The sequence below is a fragment of the Camellia sinensis genome, chromosome 15 (assembly GCF_055761805.1).
Source record: "Camellia sinensis isolate YWXY chromosome 15, ASM5576180v1, whole genome shotgun sequence".
Taxonomy (NCBI): domain Eukaryota; kingdom Viridiplantae; phylum Streptophyta; class Magnoliopsida; order Ericales; family Theaceae; genus Camellia; species Camellia sinensis.
In genome coordinates, this window is record NC_138975.1 from 16,285,475 (window position 1) to 16,311,603 (window position 26,129).

The window sequence follows — 26,129 nt, forward strand, 5'->3', positions numbered from 1 at the left end:
ATGCCACTCTACATAGAATGATAACCGTAGCTCACAGAGTTCCAACCATCATAGACAGTGACATGGTCATGGTCCTTTCTTTCTGTATGCTTCTATTCTTGCACAATCGAGGTTCACATGAATGTTTTTTTCTTTTTCCCCCAGACATGTGTGTTTTTTTTCAACACACACAAAAATCTAGATAACCAATTTTATAGTATTATTTGCAGCCTAAAATTTAAATGTGTTGCAAATATAACTAAGTCTAGTCCAATTTTAGGTTAGCATGTTGAAATGTCTTTCATGCCAGTAAATGAAGCTTATTAATGTAAATGTGCCATGTTATGGTTTTGCAGGGGAACTGGTTGAGTACGATGATCCTTCAAAGTTAGGGAGACGAATTCTTCATTTTCTAAGCTTGAAGCTGAGTACTGGTCCAGCTGCAGGAGGAATTCTGTACTCTTATAATAAGATATGTTGATGAAGAATAAATAAACAATTAATTTGGTGCCGAAGTAGTTAACTATCAGCGAGTCGACTAGGCTATAGGGGTTTTCTGTTCCCAATTTTTTTTTTTCTCTTTGTCCCAAAACACTCACAACCATTAGTTCATTGAAAATCTCGAAATGTGGTAATCTCAAAACCTAACCAGTCAAATGAGGAATTCTATAGAGAGAACACACTGTTACATTGAGCTCTCTCGTTGCCTTTGCCATGGATCATCTATTGAAGATATTATACATTTGACCTCAGAAAACACCCATACATCAAGTCATTTTCCAATATAGCCCTTTTGCAGAGAGCAATGTTAGAGATATCGAATAATCTATCAAAAAATTTATCAAAACACTACATGCATGTAAATGTTTAGTAATTTTTTTGGTAAAATATTTAGAGTCTTTAGTATTTTTATTCGCATATTTTCATTTCATAAAACTGTGTTTAAAATTAATAATAATAATAATAATAATAGTGATGCTAATTTTTTTTTCAATATATATTATGGCGACAACTGAAAATTATAGATGCTGCAACCATAAATGGGTTTTTTTTTTTTTGGTTTGGAATTAATTCTCTGACTTGAGTGTATATTTTAGGAATTAGATTCATTCAAGTTGGATTGAATAATTCAAAGTATCCACTTTTTAAGGTTCGTTGGGGAAAAATATTCATTTAAAAAATTAAGATGATCTAATATCGATACATATTATATAAATATTTTTTAAAATCACATTTATATTACAAAAAATAATTATTATTTTAAAATTATATTTGATGTTTATTTTTTAAAATAAATATAATTCAAATATATTTATTAGGGTTTGATTATATTAATTTTTTGCTATAAATATTTTAATCAACGAACCTAAAAAGTAAATGGTTTGAAATGAAATTGACTTTAAAACAGACCCACCAAGGGGTGTTTTGAGAAGATGGTTAAAAGTTGATTTTTTTTTACTTTTTTTAGTTTTTTTTAACTATTTCATGTGAGAGGTAATATGACCCAAAATAGATTAAAAATTGGTTTTTAACTTTTAACCTATATTCCCAAAATGGGCTTCAAATCTAAATGCTTGGTCAAAAATGTTGAACTTAAAAGAGAATCTAATTCAATTTTAAAATGTCGCTAAAATTTAAGGGGTTTTTCCATGGGAAAATTAATCTAAGGTTTCTCTCTCATTTTTAGTAATGAAAGAGATTCATAATATTATTTTATGATGTCTTAGGTCCCTCAACCCCCGACACCTATATGTCACGTTTGTCCCTCTCTTTCTCTCTCTCTCTCTCTCTCTCTCTCTACTTTTTCTCTTATTTTCTCTATTTTTATTGCTCTGTATCTTCTCGACCTCACATCGCTCTCCTCTAATGGTGAGGAACCCAGAAACAAAGATCACCCATTAAACTAGACCCAATACAGAGTTGGTTGTATTTACTTCGATCAGTCGATGGTGAAAATGGCTGAGAATATAGAGGCAGCGAAATAAATGCCGAAGGCAAAGAAGAAGAAGGAGCAGAGCTTACCCTTTTATCAGCTCTTCTCATTCGCTGACAAGTACGATTAGGTTCTCATGATCTCCAGAAGCTTAGAAGCCATCGTTCATGGCTCTTCCATGCCCGTCTTCTTCCTTATCTCCGGCGAAATGGTCAATGGTTTCGGCAAAAACCAATTGGATTTGAAGACTATGACCCATGAAGTATCAAAGGTTCTCAATCTCAATCCCCCTTTTTTGTTTTTTGTTTTTTTTTTTTGGAAGCAATTTCTGTGTTCATTGGACATTTCAGATCTGATTCGTTTTTGGGTTGTTAAATGCAGTATGCTTTGTATGAGCAATGTGTTGGTTGTATTAATGTATTAGATGTTGAACTATTTTTTACACAAACGTGACCTTAGTTTACTAAATCACTATAAATCTGTAATTTATTGCAGGGTGCATTCACAAGGCTTCATTATTATTCAAAATAAAAAAAGAAACAATAATTATAAGCAAACTAGAGAATTTGAGAAAGATGAGGAATGAAGTTGGAAAAAAAAAAAAAGAGAACTGCAATTTTGTCTGGTTTGATTAATTTTCTCTAGTTGAGTCAAAACACAATTTTCTTTAGTAAATTTAGTTTTCTCTACTTTGAATAATTTTCTCTATGATGTTCAATTTTCTCTAGAAGAGAAGAGAGAACTGTAATTTTCTCTAGTTTGATCAATTTTCTTTGGTTGAGTCAAAAAAATTTCTCTGGCATGTTTAATTTTCTTTGTGATGTTCAATTTGCTCTAGATTTCTCTGGTTTAGAATTTCTCTAGAAGAGAAGAGAGAACTGCAATTTTCTCTAGTTTGATCAATTTTCTCTAGTTGAGTCAAAACACAATTTTCTTTGCCTTGAATAATTTTCTCTGTGATGTTAGAATCCTGTGACAAAAGGGGACAAAAGAGAAATTTTCAAGTGCATTTTGTTGAGTGATAAAAGTTAGAATCCAGTTATTGAAATAGAATCAGTATTAGTTGTGAGTCATTTTTAAAAGATTGTGAATTAGATTGTCATAATGTTGGTATTTACCTCTATAATTGATATTAGTTTTCGAGTTGTAGGTTGCAAAAATTTGAACTCAAAGAAATTTCAATTTTCTTTGGGTTTGAAAAGTCTAGAATTTCTCAATTTTCTCTGATTTGAAACCACCACTCGGACCACCACTGCATTCATCAAAGGCAGTGGTAGAGATATCAAAGATGAATTGTGGAAAAAGGGCATGTTTGATTGGAAGGATTAGGGTATGGGATTAGGATTATTAATCCGTGGGTCCAATTATTCTATGTTTGTTTTGACATTTTTTTTAGGATTATTAATCCAATGGATAGTTAATCCAACAAATTTATAGGATTATTAGTAATGGGATAGGGGTGGGATTGTGAATACCACACTAATTTCATAGGATTGTTAATACCTCACTATTAGTCTTGTGGAATCAAACATAGCCAAAGAGTACTAAAAGCTTGAAGAGATTTGTAAACTAGAGAAAATAGTAAGGAGATCTGAATAATAATGAAGCCTTATAAATTTTCTTTGAATTTGGCAATGTTTTCTAGATTATTCTTGAATTTTCTCTGAATTTGACAATTTTCTCTGAATCAAATTTTCTCTTATCGATGTTGACGGACCTTAGATATTATGAAAATATTAAATATCTTTTATATCATAAAATTTTAATACTAGAGACCTTAAAAAAATTCTCCCGTTATTTCACAAGTGATAAAATGGTTAAAAAGTTTCAAGTCACTACTAAAAAATAATTATGTTCTTTATTTTCTTACATTTTTATACATATTTTTTATATTTTTCAAAATAATTAATGTATATCTTTAAAAAAATATTAAATGAAACACGACAGACTTGCAGTGAGTGGGTGAACACAGTGGCCCGCATCCTTTGCAAACCAAGCCAACTTTTCAATTATGCTGCTAAAGTCAAACATGCAGTTTTACTTTAAAGAAAACCGCGTTCCACCCCAAAGAAAATCCATTGCGTGTACCCCGCATCCCAGACACTTGTCCATCTCCGTCTTCCAAATCTTCAATATTGGATGTAACAATTATATTCAGTTTGTATGGTTCTGATTTTTAAAAAATAATTTTTAAAATTTTTTATTTTTTTATTTTTTTGTATTTTAATATTTTTAATAATTTTTTTTAATATTTTAAAAAAATTTAAATATACTTAAAAAATATAATATTTGTGAATTTTTTTTTATAAATATACTAAATATCAAAAAAATATGAAAATTTAGTACATCTTTTATATTTTTCTATATTTATTATTTTTTTAAAATATTTTTTTATTTAGATACATCTAAGTAAGGTATATCTAAAAAAATATTCAAAAAAAATTTCTTAAAATTTAAAAAATATTAACTAAAAACAAAAAAAAAAACACAAAAAATAAAAAACTTAATTTTAAAAAAATTAAAACTAAACACACTGATTGGTATCACTCCCCAATAAATAATTTAAATTTGAGATAGATATTATAATAATTTTAAATTAGTGAGAGATAAAATTTAGTGACTTAATTTTATAAGTAAATGATACATGGTTCTAATTTAAGAACTCTAAATGGAACTTTAGTGAGATGAAAGAGAGAGAGGGGGTAGAGAGAAATAAAAAGAGAAGTGTGAGCCCCACTTCATATGGGTACTCTCCACGTCCATAGAATTACATTAGAGCTCTCAAAACAAATCTCTTAAACATTATTGCAATTTTATTTATAATTTTTCATTAATCAATGATACCTCATTCACGGAAGATAGTTTGAACTAGAAAGTGTTGTTGGCCCATGATGGACCTTGTTCTGGTCTATCTTAATAATTTAAATCGTTCAATATGTTGTTGGTATTTTTCATAATAATACATGAAATATATATATATAATAAATTAAATAGAAATGACAATAAATTTTTTATTTATTAAAAGGTTGAAATACAGAATAAACGATACAACCAAAAATACCAAAATGAATTAGATTACATTACTAATAGAACAAATTATTAACATAGATAACTAAAGTTTAGAACTCATATTTGTATATTAAATATTGAAAAATTTAATAAGAAAAGAAGCAAACCGAAACTTGCACTAGACAGTTTCTTTAAAATAGATTTATCGCCTCTCGATGGATGTTAGAGGTACGCTGATGTCTGTCTCTCAGGATACGACGGTCGAAACCAACTAATGCAGAAGCACCTTCTAAATAGTTTCGGGAACTTGATAATGGATGCACTATCTTTAATAAGAACCAAAGAAGAAGCTAACAAAAGAATACAGGTTCTTTGATGTAAAAAAATATCTTCAACTTTTTATCCCAAAACACCATCTCATTTTCCATCACAAAAACATCTCTAAAAACAATCTACTAAGTTAGAAGTAAAAGGCCTCTATTTATACTATTAGGGGAGAGCCTTAGTCATGAAAGCTAACATCAATGGGTCATCAAATGCCTTAAACTCTAGCCATTAGGGCTAGAGTTACAAAAGTTCAAAGTTCTAAAACCATTATATACATCATAATGTGTATATTATGCATAAGTTTTGAGAATTAAACTATATGAGTTGTAAAATAAATATGGGTGTTGGATCACAACCCGATCCAAACCCAATCTCAAACATATGCAAAACTAAGCCCAATACAGCTCAGCCCAAAGCTCAAAACTAGGTCTAAGTCTAAATCTAAGACCAAACCCAACAACATGCACAAGTACAAGTCTAAGTCCAATCCAAACGAAAACTAAGTTCAAATCTAAACCCAACTTTATTGATATTCACTTTATAAGACAATTATCATTCACATTTCAATAGTTTCGGCTCATTATTTTTGTATTGCAATATTCTCACTTAAGATAATACAAAACCATTCAGACTCACCTCAACCAGTGGTTAGATCTCACTTTAATTTTGAATTAAAATTACCGAAAACTCATTATTTTCCAATATATGTAAGATTCATTAAATACGTTATTTTTATAAAAAATTATGTTAATCAAATATTAATAACAATTAATTAGATTACATTTATATCAACGACATATATTATTAACACAAATATCATTTAATTATATAATTATTAATATTTAATTAATATAATATTTTATTAAATGATAAATTACAAATACATCTCTTAAGATTTAATTAAAATACGAATCATCCATGTGGTTTTAAAAATTATATTCCACCCCCCTGAGATTTTTAATTTTATAACAAATCGCTCATTTTATTAATAAATCATTAAGTTAATTAATAATTTTTAATGATGTTAAAAATATATTTTAATTAATAATTTAGGTAATTTTATTATTATATAGGAGAGTAGTTATGAATTTTATTTTTTAATTAATTCTGTTAAATTTTTTTTAATAAAAGAGTATTTATAATTTTTTAAACCATAAAAAATAATTTATATTTTAAATAAATATCAAAAAAAATATATTTATAATTTTTTTTTTTTTTTCAAATAACTCCATCCGTAATTTTACACCACCAAATTCGAATCTATCGTAAATTCACCACTACCAAACCTCCTTTATATTCTCTCTCACTCTAAAAAAAAAAAAGCAAACTAAAATCCTCTCCGTTTAATCCAACTCCACCGCCACCAATGCCAGTCCAAGACCTCCCACCACCGTCTCCATCTCCCCCACCGCCGTCAAACGCCGCCGAAACCGACGACGAAACGTGGGTATGGACCCAAATCAAAGCAGAAGCCCGCCGTGACGCCGAATCCGAACCAGCACTCGCAAGCTACCTCTACTCAACAATCGTCTCTCACTCCTCTCTCTCCCGATCTCTCTCCTTCCACCTCGGCAACAAGCTCTGCTCCTCCACCCTCCTCTCCACCCTCCTCTACGACCTCTTCCTCAACACCTTCTCCTCCGACTCCTCCCTCCGCTCCGCCACCGTCGCCGACCTCCGCGCCGCCCGGATCCGCGACCCGGCCTGCCTCTCCTTCTCCCACTGCCTCCTCAACTACAAAGGCTTCCTCGCCCTTCAAGCCCACCGGGTCGCCCACAAGTTATGGATCCAGAACCGAAAACCCATTTCCCTCGCGCTCCATTCCCGGGTCTCCGATGTCTTCTCCGTCGATATTCACCCGGCGGCGAGGATCGGGAAGGGGGTTTTGTTGGATCATGCGACGGGGGTGGTGATCGGAGAGACGGCGGTGGTGGGGAACAATGTGTCGATTCTTCACCATGTGACATTGGGGGGGACTGGGAAGGTGGGTGGGGACAGACATCCGAAGATTGGAGACGGGGTTTTGATTGGGGCTGGAGCGACGATTTTGGGGAACGTGAAGATTGGGGAGGGGGTAAAGATAGGGGCGGGGTCGGTGGTGTTGATAGATGTGCCGCCGTGGACGACGGCGGTGGGGAATCCGGCGAGGTTGGTGGGTGGGAAGGAACAGCCGAAGGTTCATGATGATGTGCCTGGGGAGTCTATGGATCATACTTCGTTTATGGCTCACTGGTCTGATTATGTTATTTGATGATGATGATGATGATGATGATGATGTTGGTGGTGGTGGTGAATTGTGGATTTGGATTTGGATTTTGGTTTTGGTTGTATTGGATTAGACCCTTTCGTTTTTTTTAATTTTTTGCCCTTTTTGGTTGGAGTGTGGACTTTTTTTTTTAGGGTAGGTAGAGTGTGGACGTTGAGTTTGATAGGTGAGCCTATTCTGGAAATTTTATTTTTTTATTAGCATATTATGAAATAATGTATAAAAAAAATAAAGAAATAAAATGTAGCTTAAATAAATAAATAAAATTTTATTTTTGTTTTTAACTTTCTCAAAAGTGGACTTACATGGAATGCATTTGTTATTTGAAGGGAATTTTTTTTTAAATGTCTCTAATAATAGTAATTTAGAGGATTAGGGACATAAAAAAAAAAGGAGGCGATGCATCAGGTTTCTCAACTCTGTTGCGCGCATTTTTATTATTTCATTGATCAAAATATCCTTCACAAATCAATACATAAATTGAACTGGATTTCGACGACTGGGTGTCATTCCAAACATTCAACCATCTTCACGAGCAAGAGAACAACAGAATTAGGGTTTCAATATCATCTGCATCATTGACATTAGAGTTTCATTATTTTTTGTAAAAATTTTTCCTATTCCTTTCTTATAAATTTCTCTGATCTCATTTTCTTTGTTCATCGTCATCTCAATTCATTTTAGTCATATTGCATCTTCATCTCAGGGCATATCAATTCATAATTAGCGTTTCATCCTAAATCTGGTAAGTTTTTTTACAATCTAACGAGTTTTTCTCTGGAAATACAGTTAATTGTATTTTATATTAACCTTTTATTAATTAGGATTTCAATTTCGTAATTAAAAACTACATGAATTTGAAAAAGTTGTTTCTTTGTGTTTTGAACTTATTCATGAACATGTTTGTGTGATTTTATCTGTAAATCTCTCTGGCATTTGAATTTCTCTGGTATTTGCTTGATATATGTTTCTTTTTTGAATTTTTTCTGGCATGTTTATTTTGAAAAAAGTTATTTCACTGTGTTTTGATCTTATTTTTGAACATGTTTATGTGATTTTGTCTGTAAATTTCTCTATTTTAAAAATTTCTCTGCAATATCTATTTTTCTCTAGAATGTGTAATTTTCTCAGGCATTTTCATTTTCTGTGCCTGCTAAATTTATGTTTCTTTTTTGAATTTTCTCTGGCTATATTTTACATTTATATGTAATATTACTCTCTTGTCTGTGTCTAAGTTTCTTTGGCATTTATAATTTTCTCTGGCCACATAATTTTTCTCCCTTGTGTGTCTCTATCATGTTTAACTTTCTCTAGTTGTGTGTATAAATTTTTATGGCATTTTAATATTATAGACTGGAAATTTTATCTAGAATGGAAATATTCTCTAGAATATGTAATTTTCTCTAGAATGTGTATTTTCTCTGGCATTTTCATTTTCTATTCTTGCTAGGTTTATGTTTCTTTCTCGAATTTTCTCTGGGTATATTTTACATCTATATGTAATTTGTAGCAATTTTTGAAAATTTCTCTGTCATATTTATGTTGCTTTGGTTATTTTCTCTAGGAATGAAAATTAGCTTTGGCCACATGTATTCCATACGAAAACACCTAGTATTATCTTGTTAGTGTCTAAATTTCTCTGAAATTTATAATTTTTTCTGATCACATTAGTTTTCTCCCTTGTGTCTGTCTGCCATGTTCAATTTCTCTGGTATGTTTATTTTGTTCAATTCTTGGTTTCAATGTTGTGTAATTTTCTGTGGCATGTTTACATTGCTTTGTTTATTTTGTCTTGCTAATTGTGGAATGGAAATTTTCTCTAGCTTGCCATGTTTACTTTTCTCTGTTGCTAGATATATGTTTCTTTTTTGAATCATCTCTGGCTATATTTTACTTTTATATATAATTTTAACAATTATTGAAAATTTCTCTGGCATGTTTATGTTACTTTGTTGATTTTCTCTGGAAATAGAAATTTGTTGTGGCTAGATGTATTCCATAGGAAAACAATTAATACTCTGACATTTAATTTTCAGTGTCTAATTTTCTCTAGCCACCTTAGTTTTCTCCCTTATGTGTAATTTTCTCTAACATGTTCAATTTTCTCTAACATGTTCAATTTTCTTTGGGATTTACTGTTGACATCTTTATATTTTCATCATTGTCTAGAAATGGCAAAATGTAAAAGCAACAAAATACCAAAAAAGTGATGAACCAACTAGCATCAAGATGAATATCCTAACCTCAAAAGACTCAAGCTCAAGGAGGAAAAAATATGTTAAATTCCAAAGAAAGAGAGTTCATTACAACATTCAATACCGATCAAACCTCTCATCTGTTGTCTCCTTTTTCAAACACTTAAATTCAATTCAAACCAACTTGAAGAGCTTCAAAAGACTCCATTCTGATATTTGATCCAAGTTCTAACCACTGGAAGGATGGATCCAAGAAAATCTAAGAAATCTGATGATAATGTAGTTGCAATAATCCAACGTTACAATAAAAAAATGAAAGCATTCACAGTTGCTAAAAAGAACTTGACCTTTATAACCAATGACATGACCTTAATTTTTGGTTTGCAATGAGGTAAAGGAGCCATGTCATTAAGATATTCTAAAAAGCCAAAATCTGCATTCCTAAGGAGAAGAATCGCAAAGGACACAAGGCTCACTGGTCCTGTTCTTAAAAATGCCTTGGTCAAAGCAATGAAAGGCAAGTAACCAATTGACTTCAAAAATGTAGCAATCATTGTTACCTTGTACTTGTGTCTCACCCTATTTTTTGCAACAAGTAGGAATTCAATAGGGAGGGTTTTTATAAAGTATGTGGAACCTCTTGAATCGATGAAGCAGTATGATTGGCCAGAAGTAATCACATCAACATTGATCGATTCCATCACAACATTGCACAAAACTTCAGAAAAAGTTATGGGGTGTGTCATTGCATTACTGGTAAGTATAATTTCCATTCAAATTTACAGCTATGATACTTACAAATTTGTGTGTTTAGCAAAATTTAATTACTTTAATTTCCATCACAGTATTGGCTATGTGAACATTCGAATATCATTGACTCGGAAGATAGTAACACAACTGAATTCCCAAGATGTACCAAGTAGAACCTGCAAGGCTTGACCAAACAACTGCAGAAGACACTAGTCCACTCTCTTGCACCTCGACATGTTAGATTTCTATCGCCACTGAAATCTCAGTGAAATTCCAAAATTTCTCTGACCTCTGGTTTGTTTCACTCCTTGTGCCTTGATTGATTGAGATCAATTTTCTCTGAACTTTCAATTTATGTTTTTTCTTTGATTACCACTAGTTTATTTCTGGCATTGTAATGAATTTTATTTGCAATCCAAATTTCTCTGACCACAATTGTAACACATTAACTTATATGTCCTAATTGATTTTCTCTTATATTTGAATTATGCTGGTCATTTCATAATTTTCTTTGGCCCATAAAATTATTTCGCCTTGTGTGTAATTTTCTCTGGCCCATAACTTGTGTGCCTTGACTGATTGAGATCAATTTTCTCTGAAATTTCAATTTATGTTGCTTCTTTGATTAACACTGTTTATTTCTACCCTTGTAATGAATTTTCTCTAGAATCCAAATTTCTCTGACCACAATTATAGTGACATTATTTTATCTGCCTTGATTAATTTTCTTTGATATCTAAATTATGTTGCTTGTTTCATAATTTTATTTGGCCCGTAAAATTAATTGTCCTTGTGTGTAATTTTCTCTAGCCCATAAAATTTTCTCTAAAATTTGTATCCCATTAGTATGATTTAGATGAATTTTATCTACCCCATAACTTATGTGACTTGACTGATTGAGATTAATTTTCTTTGAAATTTCAATTTATGTTACTTTTTTATTACCATTGTTTATTTCTGCCATTGTAATAAATTTTCTCTGGAATTCAAATTTCTCTGTCACAATTATAGTAACATTAACTTATATGCCCTGATTGATTTTTTTTTATATTTAAATTATGTTGCTTGTTTCATAATTTTCTCTGACTCATAAAATTATCTCATTGTCTGTAATTTTCTCTGGCCCATACAATTTTCTCTGAAGATTGTTTTCTATTAGTATGATTCAGATGAATTTTATCTGCCTTATTTGGATTTTTTTCTCTCAGTGAATTTTGTAGCATTTCTCTAATAAAAGAGCCTCCTGTTACAGATAGATAACAATGAGCTAGTTAAAAACCCATCAAAGGAGTTTTGTCTTGATAAAAAGAAGAAGAAAGAATCAAAAAATGCAATTGTCAAATTCAAGGAGACATTAGAAGATTCATCTGAAGAAGAAAAATGGAATGGAAAAAGAGAAGGCAACACAGAAGAACATGAAGCCAGTAATGGAGAAAGAGATCAAGCAAGCAGTTCAGAAGCGGAAGCCAGAAAAAAAAGTGAAGAAGTAGAAGTAGAAGACAAAGAAGAAAATGAACAAAAAGAAAAAGACAATGAAGAAGAAGATGAACGCACTGAATCTAAAGAGGAAGAAGAAAGCAATGAGAAAAGTGATGAAGAAGAACATAATAAGCCGATGGACCAACATCATAATAGCATTTGTGGCTCAACAATGCATCAGCCTCAAGAATTTGAGGAATCAAATGATACTCAAATTGCTGATCTACATCAAAGACTAAAGGCACTTTCTAAATCCAAAATAGAAGAAGAGAGAAATTTGAATGAATTATTTGGAGAAAAAGACATTGTAATAAGAACCTTGACATCACATAACTCAGAACTTCAAGAAAAAGACAACACAAACCAAATGAAACTAAGGATGTTGGAGGTTCAACAACAAGATGATACAAAAACAATTCAGCAGTTGAGGTATCCAATTTTAGAGCATAAAACTGAAAATGTTAGATTGCATGAACAAATTCAAGAACTATCCATCCAACTAGCAACACAACCTTACCGAACACCAACACAGGTTCAACCTCAAGGTCAGTGAAAATCTTGAGCCACAAAAAGTTATGTCCTTGTGTCAACATAACTCAGAGAAATTTCTATTTATTATAATTTTCTCTGGAAGTTAAAATTTCTCTGACCACACTAGTTTCTACTACTTATTTCTATTGATTTCTGTTGCTTATTTGATTTTCTCTATTTATTTGCTTATTTGATTTTTGGAGCTTGTTTGATTTTCACTGTGTATAGTTTGAATAAAAGTGGAACAACAACCAACAACCCAACAAGAACAAGTGTCACACAAAGAACAACCAAAATAAAAGACAAAAGTCTATGGTAACTCGAAAATATTAAATCAAATAGATTTACATATTGAAATATGATCTGTTACTTTAGATAAATTTAACTAGTACTGATATTTTCACTGTTTATAGTGAAAAAAAATTCGGCATCAATGATAAAGAATTTAAAGGAAAAAGAAATGAAAGAAAAACAGCAAGATCCAGAATTTCAATATCCCAAAGTTGCGAAGGTGGCTAAAGGAAAAAAAAAAGGAAAGAAAAACAGCAAGATCCAGAATTTCAATATCCCAAAGTTGCGAAGGTGGCTAGAGGTTCAAAGCAAGCTACAAAGCAAACAGTGCAAACCACTAAAGACAAAGAAGTACTTGATGCTGATGAGTACGTCTTGCCTTAACCAACAAGCATCAGGAAATCTTGGGTTTTTCGACAGACTCTACCAGTTTCAAAATTGGTAAAAGAACGTGTAAAAAACACCTTGCAACACATATCAAATGTGTCTGGACTCGAGTAAGTACAACAAATAAAATAGAAGATAACAAACAATAATTTACTAACTTATATTGCATTAACAACTATTAAATCCCTTTTTTGTCATCTTGTAGGGCTTTAATCTGGACAAGTGAGTTCAATCTCATTACCTTTGAAGATATTGGAAACCTAATAAAGGAAAAAGAAATTTCCAACAATGTAAGTCTTTTATCAAAATTTCTCTACAACGTTCCATCAGCCTTTATAAACCAATGTTACAATTATAAATGATATTTTTCAGGCCATTGATGGCTATAGAGAGATCATATTTGTTGACCAAAGGAGAAAAAGACAACAACCAAATTCATTTTTTTTCACATGCATGAGCTTAGTATATTACTACTCTTTTATTTGATTTTTTTTGGAATTTACTTGCTACTTTCTCTTGTTAAGATACTTCTTGAAGCTAGTTGTGTCACTAGTTTAATTTTCTCTAGCTAATTGTGTGCATTTAAATTTCTCTGTGTGTATATTTCTTAAATTCCTATCATTTCAACTTTCTCATAACCATTTTTTGATTTTCTCTGACCGAAGAACTTCATCAAGATGACGGAAAATCAAACTTTCCAAGTCTCATTATTTGACAAGCATCTTGAAACAGCATGGAGAAATTGCAAGTTCCTCTACTTCCCAATAAATACCGGGGGTAATGAGAAGTTAACAGATGAAAATCACTGGACCTTGCTAGTCTTGGACAAACAAGACAATTTATGGAGGTTCTACAACCCACTAAGGCCAAGGAGAGATGATGCACAAGACAAATATATCAACGATGTAAAACAATTGGTAACGAGTTCAAATTTCTCTGATTCATGATAATGTTTATGTAATGATAATTTCATAGAATCCCATTGATTTGTGTGTAAATTTATCTTTTATTTAAAATTTATTTTTTTACTGCAAGATTATGTGGAATTTTTTTTGAAAGCTTGCCTTGAAAGAGAGGCACAATCACAACCCTCTTTCAAATTGATACACTCACAAAACACAAATTATGACTTTAAATATGTCAACAATGCTTCACAACAAGATAGTAATTCGTAAGTTTTATACAACATCTATAAATAAGATAATCTAATTTGAATGTTTCTTAAAGCTAACTATACCTATTTGTATGCAGTGTGAATTGTAACCTTTTTGTAAGCTACATAATGAGACAATGTAGTAACCATGAACCTATCAGCTCGAAATTGTCGACACAAGACGTAAGGTTGATGGGGGCATAAATCATAGAGAGATTTGTGACCGAAGTTGGTTGGTCATGGACAGAACCAATTCAAATACCACTAGAAGAAGAACCAAAAGAATAATAGTGAAAGCACACTAGTGAAAGAAAGACAATGCACACAATGTAATTAGGAATAACCCTTCAATTTGTTTTTTCAGACGTTGAAGGAATGATGATGTTTGACATATATGTATATATCTTTTTTTGACTAATATAAATTTCATAGCTATCACTGGTTAAATATATATTTTTTATAATGCATGCTAAGTTGTGATTGTCAACACAATCCACACAGAGAAAATTGTCTGCAGAAATTTCTCTGGTATGATGTTACTAGAAATTCACAGAGAAATTTAACTCGTATCATGCCAAGAGGATGGCTATATGATCATGTAATCTGTAATGCACTGTGTTGGTACAAAACAATCATCCAATTCAAAAAACACAATGCGCATGGTAATTTTCTCTACTATTGACAAATTTCTCTAGTGAATTTGACCTCACAAAACACAATGCACAGAGAATTTTCTCTGCTAGTGGCAAATTTCTCTGGATGAATTTGACCGGTATTATAAACACACTGCCTATAGTATGTTTCAACAAACACAATGCACACTGTAATTTTCAATGCTATTGGCAAATTTCTCTAGATCAATTTGACCTTACAAAACACAATGCACATTTCAACAAACACAATGCCTATAGTAAATTTCTCTGGATGAACTTGACTAGTATGAAGCTACCAACAATTCACGGAGAAATTTAACTCGTATCGTGCCAAGAGGGAGCCTATATAATCATGTAATCTGTAATGCATTGTGTTGGTATAAAACAATCATCAAATTCAAAAAACACAATGCACACAGTAATTTTTTCTGTTATTGGCAAATTTCTCTAGATGAATTTGACCTCACAAAACACAATGCACAGAAAACTTTCTCTGCTAGTGGAAAATTTCTCTTGATGAATTTGACTGGTATTATAAACACACTGCCTATAATATGTATCAACAAACACAATACACACTGTAATTTTCTTTGCTATTCGCAAATTTCTCTAGATGAATTTGAAACACAATGCACATTTCAACAAAAACAATACCCATAGTAAATTTCTCTACTTTTGGCAAATTTCTCTAGATGAATTTGACTGGTATTATAAAGGCAATCCCAAAGTATGTTTCTAAAAACACAATACAAAAAGTAATTTTAACTGTTATTAGAAAATTTCTGTGATACCCTGAACGTTTAATTAAATACCACATAAATAATTATAGTTAAATATAATTATGGTTGTATGTGATGATATATTATTAAATAAATAAATAATAATAAATATATAAATCTAATTTGGCATTAGGTTATCAAATATGAGATTAATTATGGATTATTATTTGGGGCTAAATTAACACAAATATGAAATTATAATACTAGTTGGGCCAAATTAGAGTTAAAGATAGTAAATAAATAAATACAAAAGTAAGAGTAAATAAATAAACAAATAATAATAATAATAATAATAATAATAATAATAATAATAATAATAATAATAATAATAATAATAACAATAATAATAATAATAATAGTGGGTGTGGTAGTAAAATAAATAATTAATTTTCTGTAGATATACGATAAAATATAATTTAATTAAGGATTAATTTGTTTATATAGTTATATTAGGAAGTTGGGCCAAAGTATAATTATCTTAAATATAAGATAAATATAAATCTATGTTCATAATAAGCAAATCAGGTGAAGTTATGAAGTAGATCTGCGGGTTGATTCGGCTAGCCACATATTGACCAGATATTGGGTTTGCCTCCCTATAAATAGGGAGAATTGATCAAACCTGTGATTAAAAAAAAAAAAAAAAAAAAAAACCGAGAGAGAGGTACGTAAGTACTAAACTTATAGTAGGAAGGTTGTGATAGTAGAGTAAGGCTAAGGGTCAATATTAAAGTGAGTTGTATTATATCTTGAGTTACCATTATATGTTTTACGTATGTTTTGACTTACCATAATTTATTTTATACAAGTTATATTTTGTAAGTTATATTAATTCAAGTTATGTTTTAGAAATATTTTCAGTTATGTGGATTAAATTCTAAACTCTATTTGTTTAAATAAAACCCATGGATATGTTTGTTTAAATTTTAAAGAATATTTGACTATAACCTTATAAACAATTATGTTTTGTAAGTACCACCACGGGAGTCCCACGTCTTGGGAGATTTAAATAACCATTGGCCTCTGTTTGTCATGGATCCATTGACCTCTGTTCTAATTGTCACTTCTGTGACCACTGTTCTGTTCTGTTCTGTACCATGGTTATGGTTAGTTATTTACATAATTTCTATATTTTAGTTTGTGCCACTTAAATGATTTATTTACCAAATTGAGTTATGTAAATGTTTTGGCTTAACTAACTATCCATGATTATTTTGTATTCCCTATACTCTTACATAATATTTCTCACTCTGCTGTGTGCTTATAGCTGTTACCCTCTCAGGTGACAAGATTTAAGAGAAACCCATAACCTCACGAAATGGAACCCGCACGCGGATTGATGTTGAACCACTTTTTTATCTTATTTTTTTTTAAATACTTTTGCCCTCTTTTGTTCTACTCGGGCCGATCACTAAATACTAAAATAATAAAAGCCCTATAAATGTATTTTTTCTTATTAAAATAGTAAAATGGAGTAATTTCTTGTTTAATTATTTTTGTTTCCGCTTGCGCAATTTAATTCGCTATGAATAGAGTAAGTTAGTAAGTTGCGATTCCAACCCTAAGCCCCTGGGGTTGGGTTGTGACTATTTCTCTGGATGAATTTGATTGGTATTATTATATATACACTGTCCAAAAAATACATTTCACAAAACAAAATACACAAAGTACTCATCAAATGTATTATTCAATCAATAAAATATGTTATCCTCAACTATTTAATAAAGGTTCCTTGCATGTCCTCTTATTATGGCGACCAACACTCTCACATCGACTGCACTTAATCACCATTTTAAACTCTCCAGTACAAGCAATTCTGTTCTTTTTTGGCCTTCCAGCTGGTCTCTTACTCAATAGAGGTAAAATTGTAGCATCAACAATGCTACACACAAGTTTTTTAACAGTTGGAACTAGGTCAATCGAAAACGAGTATGCTTGACGGTACATATCAACATGAAAAAATGGTTCAACAAATGAATTTAAATTCTTTCCACTCCTAAAAATTGCAGCAATAGTATGTTTACATGGATAACTATTTATTTTCCATTTTCGACATAAATAAGTTCTCAACCCAAGATCAACCATAATCGAAGGAAAACAATGCACTTCAAAGACATTATCAGATGATAAACTCAAATTCCATGTCCTCCCATCCATAAAAGCCTTCTTCAATACACTATCCATACGAGGACAGAGAACTTTATTCCATTTACTATAGAGCAACCTCCTACCAGACCTCATATTCATGATTTGCAACCATATCATATCTACCAAATTTGTTATTGGCAAGTGTTGAGTTTCTCGTATCTATGAATTGAATGACTCAGCAACATTTAAATACATCTCACCCTAACGTTTCCCCTCAAAATATGCATCACTCCAATTTTCATATGGTAAACTTCTCAAGAAAACACTCACAATGTCTCATCTCTCACTTTTTAATTCATTTAACTTGAAATGAAATGATACCTTTGTTGGGGGCATATATACATTCTGAAAACTTGGACAAAATCGTCTCCCTAACCAAATTTGTGTTTCCATATGACAATCTATCCCTCAAATTTCTCTTTAGATGTTCAAGACAAAATCCATGAAAGCAATTAAGGAAAAACCTAGCAATTCCTTCCACGATACCACAATGTCAATCTGATATGAAACTTATCACCCTCTCCAATCCCAATACTTCACATAAATGTTCAAGGAACCGACACCAATTGTCTTTAGCAAAAGCTATAGGAAAAAAACATACAAAACAAATAGGAACAAGCATATTAGACATACACATGCAGAGAAAATTAGAACAATAAACAATCAGAGAAATTTGACACTACCAACATCCAAAGAAACTTCACACAATGGCCAAATCTAGAGAAAATTCACACAATGGCAACCTCCAGAGAAAATTCACTTAGTGATCAACTCCAGAGAAAATTCACACATTGGCAACATCCAGAGAAAATTCACTTAGTGATCAACTACAGATAAAATTCACACAATGACAACATCCAGAGAAAATTCACACACTAACCAAAATCCAGAGAAAATTGACACAGTGGCCAAAACCAGAGAAAATTCAAAGTGTCAGAGAAAAGTCACATTCACTCAATTTTCACATGTATAGAAAATTCACATACTTAGATAAAATTTGATATATTTACAATTATTTTGATTCCCATATTTCCCCGTCGCAGCAAGCGTAACTCCTTTGTATTGTCCTTTCAAAAATGTTCCATCAAGAAACAGCAATGACCGACAATATTTGAAACCAGCAATGCATGAATGAAAAGCCACAAACATTCTTTTGAGGCGTTTGTTATCTTCAAAATCTAACTCAAAACAACTACCTGGATTGTTCTTCAATGCCTTATCAAAATACCACCGTAATTGATCGAATGACAAACAAGAATCCCTATATGTACTACATTTTGTTTTTTTAACCCCTAACCAACCACAGTTATAACTGATTGAGACTCCATACTTGTCTTTCATTTCTTTGACAACATCCACTGGACGAGTTAAAGGTTTTCCACTTATCTCTTCAAGTATCAGCCCCAGAAACTAAGCTGGAAGTCATCCTAATATGTTTACTAGTACGAACCGCCACCCCACATGTATGTTCATTGTTCAAATTTCTTATGTAAAAGAACCCATTTATTTTTTCAACTGAAGCATGTACACGCCACATACATCCCCTTTAATTCCTTATATGCACATTCTGCCGTAACCCTTAGCTTCTCGTTTTTAACATACGTAAACTGAAAACCAGCCTCAATAGTATACTTGCATAAAACAGTACGGAACTCAACCATACCACCCTCAAACTTTTGTCCAACACTCGTAATATTATTTTGTCAACTAGGTGACAATAACACATTTTCTTGGTGAGAACAAAACTTAGAAATTGAATTCCTTTCAATATCCACCAGCCTATCACATTCACCATGCATAACATCTACCTAATTAGACCCCACTTTATCCTCTTGATTAGAAGTACTACATCTAATAACTGAAATATCAACTATATCAACACCACGTGCACAACATATTCAAAAAATCAATATTATTTCTAACCATACAATTCGGATGGCCCACAATAGAATATGAAATACACATTATCTCAGGTTTCAAATTCTCCGATGTTTTACACAAAATGCCAACCAATTTCTCAAAATTCAATCCACATGAAACATTAATGACAATAGTATCATTCCCATATCTGCACAGCAACAACACTGCACTGTCCATTGAAATTGAAAGAAAAAACAAGAAAAATAATTTGTTCAATATAAAAACAATTCACAAGAACAACATAAAAGTCCAGAGAAATTTCTAACAATTATAATTTTCTCTGGATTATAATAACAAGCTTATAATTTTCTCTAGACTTAAATAAAAGTCTAGAGATATTTACAAACTTATATTCACTTTCAAGATAACAAAAACAAAATCACAAAAAACTTAATGAATCCAAAGAGAATCACAGATAAATTTACTGCTAACTATTAGACATAATCATAAACAAAAATCATACAGAAGATCTATTATGAAATTATAAGCTTCTCTGTGATTTTGGCTGAACTACAAGCTTACAATTTTCTCTGTGTGATTGTGCAATATTGCACTCATATCAAAATCCAGAGAAATTTATAAACTTATATACACCTTCAAGATAACAAAAAATACCGCACTGTCCATCTAAATTGAAAGAAAAAACATAAAAAATTACTTTTGCTCAGAGAAATAAAAACTTATATTCACTTTGAACTACAAACTTATAATTTTCTCTGAACTGCAAACTGAAAGTGAATAACAAACTTATAATTTTCTCTAAACTACAAATAAAAGTCTAGAGAAATTTAAGAACTTATATTCACTTTCAAGATCACAAAAACAAAAACACATTAACATCAAATTGATAAAAATGTTAACTATTCCACACAAACGCAGAGAAACTTATAGAGGAGATCTATTATGCTCACAAAATATTCAATTGAGAAAAATAAGAAATAAAAAATAACAAACTTATAATAACATGTCCATAACAAATTACAATTTTCTCTGTGATTTTCACTGGACTAAAAACTTACAATTTTCTCTGTGATTTTTACTGAAATACAAACATACAATTTTCTCTGAGATTCTACCTGCATTAGAAACTTCTAATAATATGTCCATATGAACTTATAATTTTCTCTGTGATTTTCGTTGGATTATAATAACAAACTTACAATTTTCTCTGGACTATACCAACAAAAGTGCAGAAAAAACAGAGAACAAAACTTAGAGAACAAAAAATGATAAGAAATTTACACTTATCTCTGATTTAAAGAAATTTCTCTGGTTTGAAAAAATAGAGAACAAAGCTTATCATTGATAAGTATGTTGATGAAAAATAGAGCATGCAAAATGAACTTTAAACATCAAAATCAATTCTACTGTCAACTCTCTTTGAAATTGATAAAAAAAAAAAAGAGAATGAAAACTGAACTCCAAAAGTCAAAATCAACTCTATCAAGCTGGTCTCTCTCTAAAATTGATCAATAACAGAGAATGAAAAATCAACTCTAAAAATCATAAACAACTTCACTGAACTAGCCTCTCTTTTAAATTGATCAAAACTGGAAAAAAAAAAAATCTAATACAAAAATACACTTGAAAAACTAATATGAATTCAGAATCCTTATATAAAATTCAAAACAAAAATCGAAATTTATGTGGAATCTCTATAAAAAAACATACTTGATTCAACTCCACTGAAAAACTTACATGATCAACACACTGTAACACCTACACGATCGTAGCAATCTCTATCGTCAAGTCCATTGCAACACTTGCAAAATCCCTACGAAATCTCCTTCGCGAAGTCAGTTTCCAAAATCTCCACTGTGAAGTCAGCAATAGAACATTCAGTTTGACAAAATCTAAACAAACTTATGTTATAAGAAAGGGTAAATTAGGTATTTTATAACATAAAATAAGGTTGAGGGATTTTAGCCATCAAAACATATTATTGTGAATCTCTCCTCGTATCAAAAGTTGGATAAAAATCTTAGACCAATTTTCCCGTTATTTTATTAAAATAAATAACTGGGTACCAACTGTTCATTTAAAATGAAGTAAAACATAGTTACTTGAACTTCATTGTATTACAAGAGTCTAATAATAAAAGATAGAAAACAAATAACATAGCGATTCATTTTCCATCTTGATCCCGCTAAACCTCGTCACCTGAAAGGGGTAACAGCTATAAGCACATAGCAGAGTGAGAAATATCATACTATGAGTGTAGGGGCACAAAATGGTCATGGATATTTATTTAAGCTAAAACATTAACATAAATTGAGTTGAGTTGAATACACAAATTAATTAAGTGCTAGAAACTGAAATAATCACTATAACCACGGTACATCACTAAAGTAACAATCACTACAGAGGTCAATGGATCCATGACAACACTGGACCACAAAGTGGTCAAACATTAGCCAATGGTTATTTTAAGTCCCTCAAGGCGTGGGACTCCCGTGGTGGTACTTACAAAACATAATTGCTTATAAGGTCATAATAAAATATTCTTTAAAATATAAACAAACATATCCATGAGTTTCCTTTTAAGCAAATAGGGTTCAGAAAATAATCCACGTAACTGAAACCTTTATAAAACATAACTTTTATTAATATACTAATAAAACATAACTAGTATAAAATAGATTTTAGTAAGTCAAAACATCAGTAAAATACATTTTGGTAATCCAAGGTATAATATAACTCACCTTAAATTAATTTCTTTATTCCTTCTTTCCACTACTCACGATCTTCACCTGCCCCTTTCTCTTTTCCACTCTCTATTTCCGTTGCCTTAAACCTGTCCTTCTTCCCTATTTATAGGAAGAAAATCGTGGGTAGCAAGTCACAGAGAGTTCCGAAATTTTGACGCGTGTAAAACTTGCTATTTACTCCGGTCCACCCTTATCCATTTATTTATTAACTTGTTTGAATTCTATCTTTTTACTTGACCATTGACTAATCCATCTTCTTAGAACTTAGACATATTTTGACCATTTGACCATTTTTTTTTAATTTAAAAGTTATTACATTCTTTGGTAATTTAAGATGACTCCTAAAACTTACGTATAATGATAAGTTAGGTTTATGTCTAAAAACCTTACTACCCAACTATAAATCACCACTTACCACTTACTAAAATATTTAATGTGTAATATTTCACAACATATTTCTTTAACCATAAAATTTCTAATCTCCTAAATTATGCATTTATTTATTATTATTTATTTATTTATTTATTATTATTATTTATTATTTATTAATTTCATCGTAATGTTAAATTTAAAACCTTCGGATGTCACATTTCTCCTCTCCTTAAAAGAAGTTTGTCCCTAAACTTGACGTACCTTGGTTTTCGAAGAGGTGTGGGTATTTAGCTCGCATTTGGCTTTCAGTTTCCCACGTTGCTTCTTCGACACAATGATTTCTCCATAAGACCTTTACGAGGGGTATAGTTTTATTTCGAAGGATCTGATCACGACGATCGAGAATCTGTACAGGTTGCTCTTTGTAGGAGAGATCTCCTTGAACTTCTAGGTTCTCATGATCGACAACATACTCTGGATCTCGAAGATATCGACGAAGCATCGAAACGTGAAACACATTATGGACATTGGATAGTTCGGGTGGAAGCGCAAGACGATATGCTACAGGAGCAATCCTTTCGAGTATCTCGAATAGGCCGATGTAACGTGGTCTTAACTTTCATCTTTTCCCAAATCGGATTACCCCTCTTGTCGGTGAGATTTTAAGGAATACATGATCTCCTATTTGAAATTCTAAGTCTCGTTTTCGTGTATCTGCATAGTTTTTCTGGCGGCTCTGGGCAGTGCGAATTCGTTGTTGGATGAGTTGAATTTTATCACTCGTTACTTGCACGATCTCAGGGCCTAATAATTTTCTGTCTCCGACTTCCGTCCAACACAGAAGTGATCGACATCTTCTTCCATACAGTGCCTCGTACGGTGCCATTCCAATACTTGCATGGTAGCTATTATTATATGTGAACTCCACTAAAGGTAGGTGATCATCCCAGTTACCTTTGAGGTCTAGTATGCACAAATGTAACATATCTTCCAAAGTCTGGATTGTCCTTTCAGATTGCCCATCAGTTTACGGGTAGTGTAGACACCCCATTTTTGATCGTCCTCAAGACTCGGACGTCACCACTTGAACATTCGGTGATCATCCATGTTTTGTGTTCGTCTTGAGTTCCTGGAGGCCTCGGCTACGCGCCTTGCCTCAGGATCTCTCGACTCGACCGTTTTGTGTCTGATTTTGCACCAAACACTTGTGTTTTTGCTTTGGAGGGAAGGGAATGGCTTTTGGGACATCCCCACACTCCATCGGCCATGGCTTGAGGCCACCGGCTGTGTTATGTTGCCATCGGCCAAATGAGATGGCCGGCTGGCCAATTTGACTGCCGGTCGGCCACTTTGATGGCCGGCCGGCCAAATGTGGTTTTCAACAGATATTTCTGCAGACAGCTGGCAGCTGTCATTTCAGGCCATACCCCAGTCCATGCCTGGACGTGGGAGCTCTGAGGAGCTGCAGATTGATATATCTCTATATCAATCAAGCTTCTTGACAAGAGAGGGACAAGGAGAGAAGAAAAAAGAGAGATACAACTTGGAGAAAAAAGAATTTTTCTCTCTCTCTAAAAAATTCTCAGCTCTCTCTCCCTATCTCTTTCTCATCCAAGCTTCAAAATACCTTGGTTCTTGGCCATTTCTACATCAACTCCTAGCCTATCAATCTACACTCCATTCCAGCAACTTGAGGCTGTTTTCCAAAGGTGAAGAGCTCCCAAACTTGGCCCAAAAGTTGTTAAAGTTTGGCTTTACAAGGGTGAGCCCCTTTTTCCCTCTTTCTTGCCTTATTTTGTTTTGTATCTAAGCCATACTTTATAGCTTTTTTGGGCTCCAACCCAAACTGTAAATAGTCATATTTTGAGCCCCTTTTCATGTTTGATCAAGGACCTCCTACTGTTTGAGGTCTCCTACTACCACTTGCCTCTTTATCTCTCTTTTAGGCCAATTTTTGCATAGTACTTTAGGCTTACTTGTAAGCTGTTTTGGACTTTTTCATAAACTATGAAATATCTTTTTTTGAGCCCCTCTTCAACATTGTTGAAGGGATCTCCTCTGTTCGAGAACATCAGCTACCACTTGTCTCTTTACCCCTCTTTTAGGCCTTTTCTTGCATGATAGTTTGGCCTTATTTGTGATTATTTTCGTGGCTTGATGTAAACTGTAAAGTGTCTTTTTTTGAGCCCCTCTTAAACTTTGTTGAAGGGATATTTTCCATTTGGGGCCAGCTGCTGTCCCCTTATGTTTAATCTCTCTTTTAGGCTTTTTCTTGCATGATAGATTAGACCTATTTGCGTTCATTTTTGAGACTTGTTATAAACTGGAAATATGCATGTTTTTGGACTGTCTTGCATCTGTCTTCATGCTTCATGATCAAATAATGCATGCTTTGTATAGCTATAAGTCATTCTGTGTGCCTTGTTTCAAGTTGCGGGTTCCATCTCATGCATCGGGTGCCATTTTTCCATGTTTCGGGGCTGTTTAGCATCATACTTCAGTGCTGGAACATATGCCATTGTATGCCATAATTCATCCTTTCAATGCCTTTGTGGAGTTATGTTTTGTGCCTTAGAGTCGGGACCATTGCATTGTGCATGTTTGTATGCATCTTGGTTGCCACATTTTCATCACATGGCCACTGATTTTGGCATGCTTGCGAGCTATCCGTGTTAGTTTAAGTCCATCATCGCATGTTGTTGCATGCCATGTTTGCTTACATGTTTAGGTTGCGTGCCTAGTATACATTGCTCATTTTCATGTTCATGTTGCATACTTAGCCTCCATGCCTAGGTTGCATTTCATTGAGCATGCATCCCTTGCCTCTTGATCAACCATGATAGGGGTTGGGGCCCTTTGATGTGTTTTGTTCTTGCATTTCATTTGATAACGAAGTTTCACACTTGGCTTTTAGGCCATCATGCATTGAAATGCGTGATTGATGGCCCGAGGGTCGAGGGCCATGCTCCCTTGAGTCCATTGCATGATAGGGAGAGTGGCCATGCATACATTGCTTTGAATTTCCTTACCATGCACTGTATGCCCTCTACTGCTGTTAAAAACAGGTTCTGCAGGAAGCTTTGGTCGGCCGGCCACCTATACTGCCGACCGGCCATTCATTATTTGCCGATGGATTTAAAAATGGTCGATAACCATAAGGACATGGCCAGTGGAAATTCCACTTGGTCAGTGATGCTCCCCAGTGTCCAGAGAGTGCACCTTGGGAGTTGCACAATTTTCGGAGGAGCA

At 32.5% G+C, this 26,129-nt stretch overlaps 1 protein-coding gene and 1 pseudogene across 1 annotated transcript; both read left to right on the plus strand.

Moving 5' to 3' along the window:
* LOC114267514 (ABC transporter C family member 8-like) overlaps positions 1–26,129 on the plus strand; it is a 158,809-nt pseudogene that overhangs the window by 17,681 nt on the left and 114,999 nt on the right.
* Positions 6,449–7,809, plus strand: LOC114267503 (serine acetyltransferase 5). The gene has a single exon (XM_028208541.2). It carries the CDS (start codon positions 6,615–6,617, stop codon positions 7,497–7,499), a length of 885 nt encoding a protein of 294 aa, XP_028064342.2. The 5' UTR covers positions 6,449–6,614; the 3' UTR covers positions 7,500–7,809.

Excerpts from the sequence above, each read along its gene's own strand:
- LOC114267503 (XM_028208541.2), top strand. The coding sequence starts at position 6,615 with ATGCCAGTCCAAGACCTCCCACCACCGTCTCCATCTCCCCCACCGCCG.